The sequence below is a fragment of the Acromyrmex echinatior genome, chromosome 12 (assembly GCF_024713525.1).
Source record: "Acromyrmex echinatior isolate Ae372 chromosome 12, ASM2471352v2, whole genome shotgun sequence".
Classification (NCBI taxonomy): domain Eukaryota; kingdom Metazoa; phylum Arthropoda; class Insecta; order Hymenoptera; family Formicidae; genus Acromyrmex; species Acromyrmex echinatior.
Genome location: NC_141863.1, coordinates 4586119 through 4598885, shown reverse-complemented (window position 1 = coordinate 4598885; position 12767 = coordinate 4586119). Strand labels below are relative to the sequence as shown.

Sequence of the window (12767 nt, the reverse complement as noted above, 5' to 3'; positions counted from 1 at the left end):
GAAGTAAGTGGAAAGTAAATTGATCAATTTAATTATTTATTATCCCTTCGTTTGCAATCTGGATTTTCTTTATTCAGCTCCAATCTTTTTATTATATTATAAACTTTAAAAAAAATTCAGAATTACTTTTTAATCTCTCTATTACATTAGCAAATAATCTTTTAATCTAAAAATGTTAAATCTTTATTTATAAAAATTGAAATTTTAGCAAAAACGAGGATAAAATTTGAGAGTGAAATTTTACCCTCGTTTTTGCTAAAATTTCAATTTTTGTGTAATAAATGTGCCAAAAAAGATTTAGATTGCAGATGGAAGAATATTACGATAAAAGCCACGAAAATCTTAAAAAATGTATCGTTAAATATAAATTTGAGTAATTAAAAAAAAATTAGGACAGTTGCAATCTTTAACAGTCATTAACTAGAATAATTATTAACTATCAAAGTATTTAATTATTTTGACTACTTTGATTAATTCTAATGTTAATATTTGCAAAGTTTTGCTTCTTAAAATATGTTGAAATATGTCTATGCAATATTTTTAAGAATGCCGATTTGTTTTACGTTGCAACAATTCCAAGAAAATGTACAGTTAGTCTGGATTAATACTAATTGGTTTAGTATGCGTCCGTGGTAAATGAAGGATTAGGTGCACGAAACCGCACGACTGCGGGTAATAGAACATAGACTGAGAACAGTTTCGAGCAGCTGGTCGAAAGCGATTAGAGAAAGTTCTTTTCTCCACAAAGCCGCTGTAACTGGAATTCCAGACCATCGTGTCTGTACTTGGGGGATGTTAGGGTTGCACGAGTGGGCGGATGAGATCGGATGGAAACGTTGAAGTGTTCTCGAAACTCGAGCGGTCCACGTAAACAGTACGTCCTTCCGCCTAGATAACGTCAACCTTTATAACATACATCATCGATGTGAATCTGCAGTTTAGTATTATAGTCTGGATAAAACTAGCGACGAATAACGATTGTGCTCCCTCGTGCGCAACATTGCCTTCTGATAGAAGACACAAGACTCCTCCTAAGAGTTCGCCCACTACATGTTCAATTATGCAGAACTGCAAAGAACAAAGGAAGCAAACGAACGGCAAACAAAAGTTATTCTTATCTCTGAGTTAAACGACTTGGATCTGAGAAAGCGAGAGATCCGAGTATTCTTAGTGAATATTTGATATTGTTTTGTGAACAGATATTATTCAATCACATTTAAAAGTAGGAACATATAATATATTTAAAATAAAGATACACAGCTTTTTATTTTGAGCTTTATTTATTACAACGATATCACTTACAAAGCAAAGTTTTTTAGAAAGTGAGTTTCAACGTTTTGAATTATTAAAATATTGTAATTTAATTGAAAAATACAATTTTATAATAGTATAACTGATCATAAAGGAATAAAAAAAAATATATTCTTTTCTAAAGTATATTCCTTCTTAATTTCTATATCTTTACGTTCTTTTTCTATAAACGGCACAATAATTTTTTAGTTATGTTGTCTAGTTTAGTTGTCGTTGTTGTAACAAATACGCGATGTATATGAATTTTTTTATAGATTTTTTAAGAATATATTTCTCCATATTATGTGATATTATTTGCGAACAGAAATTATTCAATCACATTTATTGTGAGAATATATATAACACATACATATAACTACATTACATATATCTAAAATACATACGTGTGAACTTTTCATTTTATGGCTGCGTTCTACTTGATGTTCATCACGCTTTTGGAATCATTTCATTGTTTATCAAATGTTAAACGAGAAAATAATACTTGCGAACATTGTGAGTACTAAATGGAATGTACTCTACAGTACCTACGCGAATTTCTCCGCAACGATATTTTACGTTTCGCTTTTCGTTGGCACACATATATATCTTTTATCAAGTTCTGACTCTTCTATTTCTGCCGCATCATTTATTTCTGGCGCGTAGACAGGAAGCAAAACATTTCCGCAGAACAGAATTGGCCGGTATCCGCATAGCAGATTCCGAGTAAAAGCACATTAAGCTCCCCGGAATGCGCACGTACGGAATGTTCTGCGACCAATTGCTCATCCATCTGTCAAAGCATGCACATGGGCAACCGATCTCTTCGAAAGTTTGCGTTATAAGCGTTGCACTAGGAAAAGAAAAATGATTTTCTTGCACGACGTTCCTTATAAATAACCCCGTCAGTCTCCCGAGCGTGAAGCTTGCGGGTTCTTAAAGTTTCTACGTTGTAACACACATGACGTCACACGACTCTCTACGATGTCAGTTACGCAAATACCTCCGGACGCGGCGCGGCGTCTTTATTGTCATACCTTTCGTGGCGAGTCACGAAAATATCAACATACGTGTCCGTCGTTGACGTCGCCGAGGGACGTCACATTGATATTCAGTCGTTGCAACAACTCTCGTACTTTCACGCGTTCTCGAACCGTCATTTCTCCTCGAGCAATTTTCCACGAGCGGACAGCGTATTCATTCTCACTGTAACAATCTAAGTACCGCAAATGTCCTTCGTTCGTTTGAACATGGGTAACGAGATCTCTATCGCGACTGGAGCCGAATCAAAAGAGAATGCGAGATGTCGAGAGTCAGGTCGCAATACCGAAAAGTTACCGAACAAGAACATCTCTCCTGAGGTTTCTGCTGGTGGAGAACTTATCTTCGCTCTCCTACCCGTTAGTATTGCGAAACTTAGGCAATTAACATTAAGCCCTCATCTATCGTCTGGCACTTTACTACGTGCGATATATGCATTGCATGTGAGGAAACACTGCTCAATTTATAATATCGAATTTTACTCAGTTTGAATTTTATTTTTAAATATTTCTATAAGTCACCACTGCTCCTACTTACAATTATATACAAGTATATCATTAATTTAACTGAAATAATGAAATTAAACAATTTAATTCCAGAAATATATTGATACTCAAATTTAGTTTATTATATAATGCATACGGCGTTAGTATGAACCTTGTAATTAAATAATTCAATTATCAAAATGAATTAATATATATTTTGACATACATGGAAGTTAAAAATAATAAAATATTATATAAATATTATATTATTTAACTCAAAGGATTGAATCATTATTACTCCTTTGATATTTAACAGTATGAAGAGCATAATTATGCCCAATTTGAATTATTTTTAATCATTTCTATAGATTGCCACTACTCCTAATCAACATCAGTTTAATTAAAACGATGGAATTAAACAATTTACCAAAATGTCAACTCAAGAGTGAATTTAAAATCAAAGGATTGGATGGATTACCATTGCTTCTTCAATATCTAACAATGTGGAGAACATAGACCATTAAATTCATGTTATATCCAATTTGACTTATGTTTAATCATCTCCATAGATTTACCACTGCTCCTACTCAATATATCATTTAGTTTAACTAAAGCAATGAAATCAAACGAAAGTTCAATTCAAAATTAAATTTGACTTATAAATTTAGTTTATTATTTATTACATGCATATGTTAATATGAGTATTATTTACTGACTTGAAACTGACTCATAGAAATTGATTCATTCAAAATTTTGACACACATGGAAGTTAAAAATAACAAAATGATTAGGTTACTAATCCCTTGTTGACGTTTAACAATATGGAAAACATATCTTCTTCCTTCATCTCGTTAGTATCGTGAAACTTAAGCAATTAACATTGAGGTCTCGTCTATCATCTGGCACTTTACATGCGATATATACGCGTGTGACTCCAACGCGAACCAGACAAATGAAACCGTACGTCTCTTTTGTTTCTCGCTCACGCTCTCAGGACGCGTAGAGACGGATCCTTCTTCATTATGCAGCCCGTCGCTGGTCTACGATGTAATTTATTTCTCTCGTTTGTTAGCCAAATGGCCTCAACTGCACCCCGCCATACCGCGACGAAGAAGACGCCGTGAAGAAGCTTTCGTGATGCGCAACGACCGCGACAAAGTTTATGCGTTCTAAGTGCGCGTCGCTGTGCAACGTGTTAGTGCCAAGGACGTGATATAGGACATTTCGAATGGCGCTTAACCCTTTGAAATATTGCAATTGCATTTTGCCGCGCAGGTCACTTGTCGAGGGCGCGACTATGTGCGCAACTTATCGCAGAATATAACTCTTTGGAGTACGTTTGGGAATATTTCGATTGTATTGGAGGCAGGGTTGAGAAAGATATGGTCGGAGAAATCGCACGAAATCATTTGTCTTAGTGACGTTGGTGAAAAAGAAATTGGAACTGATTTTGATATAAGACTTTGATTTATTTAGTCACACGGTACGAATAGATTTTTGCTGAAAAATTTAGCTTATTACTTTATACTCACAAATACAAATTCAATCAAATCAAGATAAGAATCTTTGAAGCAATATTTAGATATTTACAATATTTTTGCTTAGATATATATAAAAATGTTCTTGTTCATTTGAGACTAATTATTTTTGTGATAGGAATCTCATTATGTTGCAAAAAGTTTTGACATTCTAATTTGACCGTCCTTCACAATTATTTTTGATGGTTCAACAAAATTATTTTCAGATCGAAGATACTTCAGCGAAATCGTTCTTCCCATGTGTATAAGAGCAAAATAATATTCTCAAACTCCTTTAAGAGTCATACTAATGAAACTGAAAATACTTATGTTGATTGCAACGCAGAAAGGATACATACAAACATCAAGGATTCGTGAAAAAGAAAGAACTGACTCTCTAGTGAAATCAAGAGATCGGCAAAAGCGGGAAATTAAATTTTCAACAATTTCAATAATTCTTTCGACCGTGACAAGATTTCGCTATTTATCTCGATCGCGCTATATACATATATATGTCACGGTCGAATCCCACTGGCTCTAAAAATCTAGCACATGTGGCATTTCACGCTCTATAAACAATGCCATTGCTTTAAGCGGTTGGCTAACCGTGATAGATTCATGTAAATATATATTCCGCTCGAAACAAAAACAATGACAATTGCGCATTTCTCAAACATTAATTAAATGTTAATTAAACCTTCAATTAGATTTCTCCAAATAAAATTGTTTTTTTGAATATTTTTTAATTTTTCTCCGAAAAGGACTAAAAGTATTTTACGTGCTTTTCATTCGGGAAAAATATCCAATATTTGTTATTTAATTAGCAAATATAAATTCTCAGTTAAATTTCTAATGTTAATTTGTATTTATTTTTAATTATTTCTTATCGTTATTGCTTCTACTCATTATAATATAATAATTTAACTAAAACAATGGAACAATTTAATTCAAGAAATAATTAAATTTTATTTAAATATGGTTTATTATGTTTTAAATATATATATGTTAATATGAACACTATTTTAGAATTAAGCAATTCGACAATAGAAATTAATTAGAAGATTGTTTTTTATTTAATATTTGATATTAAAATAGTAATACATTTTGACACACTTGGAAGTTAAATAAAATAACAAAATGTTATTAACTTAAGGAATTGATTTAAATTTGACCTTTAATAGTGACCTCTGAAAAGATATTCGCGGTCAATCCTCATTTCCTCGTACGCTGGCAGGAATCGCGTGACGTTGAAATCGTGTTGGTCTCATGTACCATGTTCCAGTTTTTTCACGCTCGCGCGGCCATGACACGAGCTTTCGCCGTTCGAAATTCCTCCAACGTAACGCCACATAACAGAAATGTTGCCAAGAGCATGTGGCATCGTTCTATTCATAGAGTCACCCGAAGATGTATTCGTTGTTACCAAATCTCCAGATGCATCGGCCGATTGAAATTAATTCTTCCAAGTGAGAGCAATAATACGTTTGGCAGGATCACCGAGACGCAGTCAATGTGTATACATATATCGATACACACGGTTAAACTTCGATGCACATTCGTGTGCGTGCACTTGGCAGAATTCTCTCACGCGGAAATTCGCTCGTTATTTCGTGTTGGCAACCTCGAGGCAAGGGTAACCGATCGGGTTACACCCCTGCAGGGAGAGAAGCACCGCACAACCTTTTGGACTCAGTGAACTTACGTATTCCGAGCTCTCTACACTGCGGACAGCAAGCAATACATTACGAGCACAAGAACAATAATAATTACAAGCACACAAACACACAATTACACATCACACTTTGCACGCTTTCACTACTATTAAGCATCACTATTTCGACTCTTTCACACATTCACCATCCAAGATCCTAGTCGTATTGGATACATTTACACCGTGCATTTAGGTCACAGGTTATACCTCAAATTTGACCTTTAATTAATTATTTAAGCCACTTGCTGTAAACATTTCATAGTTGATTTAATAATCTGGCCTTTAGGTCAGGTTTTAATTGTGGTGATCTAACCTAAAGGCTTGCTAATTTTCTCCTAAGGCATAATCCCTAAAGACGTAATCGATTAACAGCGCTGAGACTGCAAAATACTTTAGGCCGCTTATGGTGTATAATATAATAATTAGTGATTAAACTTTTCTTGGTTTACTTTGTATAGGTCAAGCAACGCATAGGTCTTTAGGTGTAAACGCAGCCAAATGGTCCTCATTCAGGAACAGGTGTCTATAAGAAAAAAGATTTAAAAAATTGAGACTATACATTATCGTCTCGAAATCATGACGATTTTTGTACTTTCTTCGCATATTGTTTACCTAACATCTCTGGGAAAGAGCTAATGTCTGGATTTTGGTCTAACAAGCAGCATGGTATTGTCATCAATGACTCTTTAGTTGGATTGAGTATCAAGGATGAAGAAGAAGAAGAAGAAGAATTTACTCGACGTTCGCCAGAGTATTTTCTTACAGACCAAAACTCGTAGAAAATTCGTGGAACTTCAATTACACGAATTTCAATTCAGAGACGATAGTAACGCGCGGAATGTAGATCGTTCGAAAATATACGTGGTTGTATATCAAGCGCAGAATAGCCTGCGGTGACAGTAGATGGAAGGTCGTGGCGTTGCGTGCCATTCTGCGGCAAAGTTATTCATCTATTTTCGTCCGTATGCGTGGGCCCAGCAGCTTCCAACTCGCGATCAGTCTCTCGTGAGCTTCGCGACGCATCGAAAGGAAGAAGGCGCTCGAACTTGAGCTTGATTAAATCGCGTCGAGTCGAGAACATTAGTCACCGATGCGTAGCGTTATTCATGATCTCAAGTAACGTGGTAGCGACGTATGACATCGCGGGACACTCGACAGACTAATTGAGAAATTCGTTGTGGCGATTAGTCGACGCGGTCCCCGACATTACGCGAATCTGAAAGCACGAGTCGCAGTGACATTAATCACTCATGGGTCGTATCGTCCATCTCAACTGGCGAAGTAAGTGAATAGGCACGCGCGGATTAATTGCACGGAATTCGTTGCGCCGCTTAATCAGCCTCGCGATCTAAATTGCGCAAACGTGAGCTGCGATATTGCATTCGCTGTTAAATGAAAATCTGGTATCTCTGTCGCGTTATTTCGAAAACCCTATGGAACGTGATCCAAATTAATGATTTCTTTATCCTGAAAGCTTTCAAAAATTCAACAGATATAATTTTTAAAATGCTAAAAGATGAAAAATTAAGTCAATGGTGAAAGAGCCAAATTTTTGGACAATTATATGATTACGTATACTTTATCTTATATTGCATGTCACATCTCAGAGAAAAAGAATAATGTTAACTATATATAAGTAACAACTGTACATATTTTATATTATGTCGAATTAATGTTAAAACGTAATTGAATTATTTTATAATTGAAATAACTATAAAATATTTCATTTAACTATATTATATATGCATTAACTATGCCGAACATACATAATTGTCATCTATATAATTGCCACTATTCTCTTATAATTATTGCAACTACATAAAATAGTTTATTCAACATGTGTGTGTGTGTGTGTGTGTGTGTACGCGTACCTTCATTAATTCGATGCTATCATTATGTTTTTTTCTCTGAATGCGCAATACAAGATAAAGTATATACATAATTATTATAATCAATAAATCTAAAACGTCGAATTTTTTTCAACATTTAAGGTCTATTATTTTATAGGAACTCTTATTTCCAGATTGAATAAAAACAGGGATTAAATGTTAAAAGCTCCATAGTAGACGAACTGCAGAATTGCTCGCTTCTGTAGTGTGCTATACATTGTTGATGTTATTAGTAACATGTCGAAAGATCCGATGCCTGTTCGTGCCTTCGAGATTCTTTTGGCGACCTCCCAAAATACGTCAGTGGAGCTTCCGGTACGTGTAAAACTCGGCAAAATCGAATCAATCTTTATCGCGCGAACGAACGGGTACGAGGCGTATTCTTTCAGGAATTGAGACCAGGCAATTTCTCATCTCTAAGTAGTTGTACAACAATTATTTTTCGAAGAGCGCGTGTTTTTGGCGGTTTTTCTTTTATCTTTTCTCCCAAAACGCGACGTCGATGGAACTTCCGGAACAGATGAAACCAGGCAAAATCGGATCGAGTTTTATTATGAGCAAAGGGCACAAGGCATATTCTTTTAGGAACTGAAACAGGACAATTTCTCATCTTTATTCTCCCGCAATTATCTTCTTCCTCCTTTTATGCAATATGCACGATATCCTTAATATTTATCGATCCGTAGTAACTCACTTTTGCTGTCTGATATCCAGTTATTTAGCCTTTGTGATGTAAAAGAGTCGCTAAATATGAAGAGGAATTGCGCATATTTTTATAGGAATATTGAGCGTATCGCTTTAATTTTGTTTGAAGCAAGAACGAACGGAAAATGTTGTCAATTTTAATTGTAGATATTAACGTTTGATCTTAAATTCAGCATTAGTGTACACATTCATAATTCAATTTATGTGAATTGCTCATATTTTTGCGTCTCTCTCTCTCTCTCTCTCTCTCTCTCTCTCTCTCTTTCGCTATATTTGAAATAGCATTTCATTTTCAAACAGTATTGTCGCCGTCCTCATCCTTTGAGTATGATACTCCCAATTTACGAATTTATTTCATCCCTTTGATACCAGCATTTATGCCCATTCCTACCAGTATAGATTAACTTTAATTTCGGTTCAACTTACTCTTCATTTTTTTTTCATTTTTAGAATTAGGAAAAAATGAAGAGTTAATTGAACGGAGATAAAAATTAAACTATGTTGATAAAAACAAGCATCTATGATGCATATTGACGCGATACTTCATTTATTTCGATATTTTCTATCCCGATGATGTTTGTTTGTATTAAATTTTACGTAACTGCAATTTAAATATTACGTTTTCTTGTGCAAATTAAGCTGTGTCTACATAAAGTAAAGATACATTTTATGGAGAAAAGATTTGAGAAAAGATTATGAAAGATTTAAGTACAATGGATTAATATATATATTCTTCAGTAGAGTTTATTTTATATTGGAAATTCTCGATAATAAGTTTTATCTAGTACAGAATTTAATGGAAAAAAAAAACAAGCTATAATATATTTAACTACTATAACTACTTCATGCTATAACTACTTCATCATCTTGTTAACATTTTCATTCGCGATTTTTCATAATTGTTGAAATTTAGTTATTTCAAACTCGTTCGTTTTGAATTCGAGCCGAAAATGTACTTTATGTGAAGTTAGCCTCCTCAACATTTATTTGTCAATAATCTTTTAACTTTTTTAATTTAAAGCGAACGAAAAATCGACTTGTTTCGAAACGTGCAAACGAAAATCTATCGATTAAATCCTTTTCAATCTAATTTACTCAAAGTTGGGGGGTAGTATGATGTTAGTTTTTTGAATAACTTTAATTTAAAATTGTTTTTTGAATAACTTTTTTACTGGAAGTGTGCAAACGATGAGCAATTGAATGCGCTATATAAACTTAAAATTTGTTAATGCTGGAGGTTAAGTTCATAATAGTAAATAAGAGAAGTACTCAAATTTTATACTCAGGCATAATAATATAACAATCTATGAAATTTTTATGTTTAATATTGTTTCTAAATGTGACATGTACATCCTTAATTCATAATTCACGATGTAACAAGAGATATAATGGATCTAGCCACAGGAAAAAATGTATGTATATCATTAACGCCAGAAAATGCTCTGTCTACAACTCTCAAAAATTGCCGATTGATTTATTGATACGTATATAACGCCGATACACAAAGAGAATTTTTAAGGACTATGCGCTGCGTTTAATCGTCGCCGAATCGAGAATGTGTCAACTTCTCTAAATCCACAACGGATTTCTGAAACCGACAGTCAGCAGTCAATAAACGTGCACGAGAGAAATTTTTTGTTCCACTTCGTATACGATGTGTTCGTCCTAGAAATCGACATATCTTTTTTCGTAGTGAATGCCATCGCGATGCCATCGCAGCGCGTATGTCCAATTCGCGCAATACAGGACAAATTTTCGTCGACAACCAGTCAACGGAGTGTCCGTTATCGCAGACGAAGACAAACGTAATTTGAGAGCCATCTGTGTCCGACTGAAAAACGGCATCGGCAAGTTTTTGTTGTGACCCAGTTTTTTTTTCTCATAGTCATGCAAATACTACACACTGAAAGAAAAACGATTGCAATTACGGTAATAATTTAACTATAATTTATAATCATTTTTGATGCTAACTATATTATATTTTTTGTAGAACTATAAACAATTATTATTCAATCGAGTAAGTGAAAATCAAGAAATGCTCAATAAAATGTCAACTTTTTTAACCGGCTTTTGCCATTAAATTTCTAATAAATTTTTACAAATTTATTTTTTTACGTAAAATATAATAAGATAATATTATTCGAATATTACTATACGTTACGTAAACAAGCGTACTCGCTTTTGCAAGCGGTTTAAATATACTCGCAACGTCGCCTTCGATCAAGAAGTGACTTAACGGATTACGTTGTCCAATCTATGCAACCGCGGTGCGCAGTGAGAGTAAGCCGATAAAGTCATCTCGGCGAATATATATTGATCGAAAACTATCACTAAAGTAACCGCAACGTTTCGCAGTGAAGTAATTGGACAACAAGTGATATCCGTAATTTTATTTGCGGACAATTCGATGGGACTTTTCTCTGAGCGAGCGCGTCGTCTGACTTGTGAAAATTTCGCGAGAGGGTGAGAAAAATCGGCGAGCCAGACAGTCAGCCTCTAATCTGCCACTCTGACGACGTACATATCCCGTCACGGTTCTGACCGGTGTCAAACTTTTTTTTCTGTTGCAGAGCCGAAGAAGGAAAAGACTGAACAGAATGCAAATGGCGCGATATCGCCGAGCGGCGGCGGCGGCGGCGGCGAGCCGCAAGCCGCCAATTTGGGCTCGGCTACGACCGGGTTGGCGATGCCGGTCCCGGGCCCGGCTCCGGATGCCGGGGACCAGCAAAAGCCAAACAGGCCGAACACCCTCGACGCCAGGGTGGTAGCCAGGAGGCTGATCTTGTTCGACAGTGAGTACACTCGTGAGCCGGCATGAGTTCTGCTACTTGCCTCCGCGTGTCGTCATCGCTCAGAGAAAAGTTCGACGAAATCGATTGAAGTGTACATCAATCGGAACAAACGATTTTGGGACGAAGAGTGGGATAATAGAGAATATTTTGGTGAATAAAGAGAGGGAGAGGAAGTTAACTAAAAAGATCCTTACTAAAAATATTGTACTAAAATGTGTCTTATTTCCTAAGAAATCTCCTAATAGGAGAAATAATACTAACGCTAATAATTAATAATAATAATAATACGCTTGAAAGATTTGTGTTAAATTTAACACAAATGGTCCCAAACAGCCCACTCAAATTTTTGTGTTAATTTAACACAAAAACTATAATACAACAATTTATAAGCAGTTTTTTTCCTTCATATATTTATAATTCTGATTTATATGTCTATAAATATTTTGAACATTTCTCGCATTTTCTCAAGGATTACATATAAAAGATCTATAAATGTATAAACTTGAATTTCTTTATGCGACTATCATTATGCAGCTCATAGAAACTTTCAAATAAGAATTATCTCTCTTGAAGATCATCAATTTATAGCATTCTTTTACGTGCTGACTCGTATTCGACGAAAAACGATGGATTGCCGCGAATTCGTGCATATAAATATAATTATATTGGAACGAACACGGGTATAGGAAGTTTCTTTATTAAATTTAGTTGCCGCTTTGACGATGCAATGTTATTTACATATTTTTAATACGTTTTGGAAACTGGGAAACTAAAAGAGAACAGATGAATTTAAATGTGTACGAGAGTCATATCTATCTCTTATTATAAAATTATTACAATCTCGGATTAATTGCCTTTACATTCCATCGTGCGTGGTCATTCATATTAAAATTTTTATTAACGACTATTTAATTAAACTCCTAGATCATATACTTTAGAGAATGCAACATCAAGTAAAACCTGACTTTAATATTTTAATTGTTTAAGCAATTTCGTATTCATTCTTTTTCACATTCACGTTTTTTTTCAAATAGGAGATAATTGAATTCTTTTTCAGAAAAATAAAATTCCGAGGAAAATTTCTAAGGAGAGATCAGAATAACGCTGCTATTAGCATCACGTATCCAATAAAAACTGATAATAGCGTACGTGCCCAGAAAATATATTCAAATAAGTTTGAGATTAATCGCACTCCCACGCATGGCAAACTCACGTGATAACGCGGTCCGTACGTTGCCAAAAATTTTCGCGATAAATTTCAACCGGGCTGGAATCAAATATGTGTTGGTGATCAAACGCGACCGGACGATCCTCGGGGAATGCTTGGTAGCCGAAGTATC

The 12767-nt window shown here is 34.8% G+C and overlaps 1 protein-coding gene across 8 annotated transcripts in view; it reads left to right on the top strand.

Moving 5' to 3' along the window:
* The window catches only part of LOC105149603 (phosphatase and actin regulator 2), a 289109-nt gene that overhangs the window by 254762 nt on the left and 21580 nt on the right, over window positions 1-12767 (top strand). For 6 of the 8 annotated variants that reach the window (XM_087412168.1, XM_087412169.1, XM_087412166.1 and 3 more), the window contains exon 5: window positions 11206-11427. The exons of the other annotated variants lie outside the window; for them this stretch is intronic. In XM_087412168.1, the coding sequence (XP_087268294.1) occupies window positions 11206-11427 (222 nt within the window). The remainder of the gene's footprint in view (window positions 1-11205; window positions 11428-12767) is intronic. 8 annotated transcript variants of the gene reach the window in all.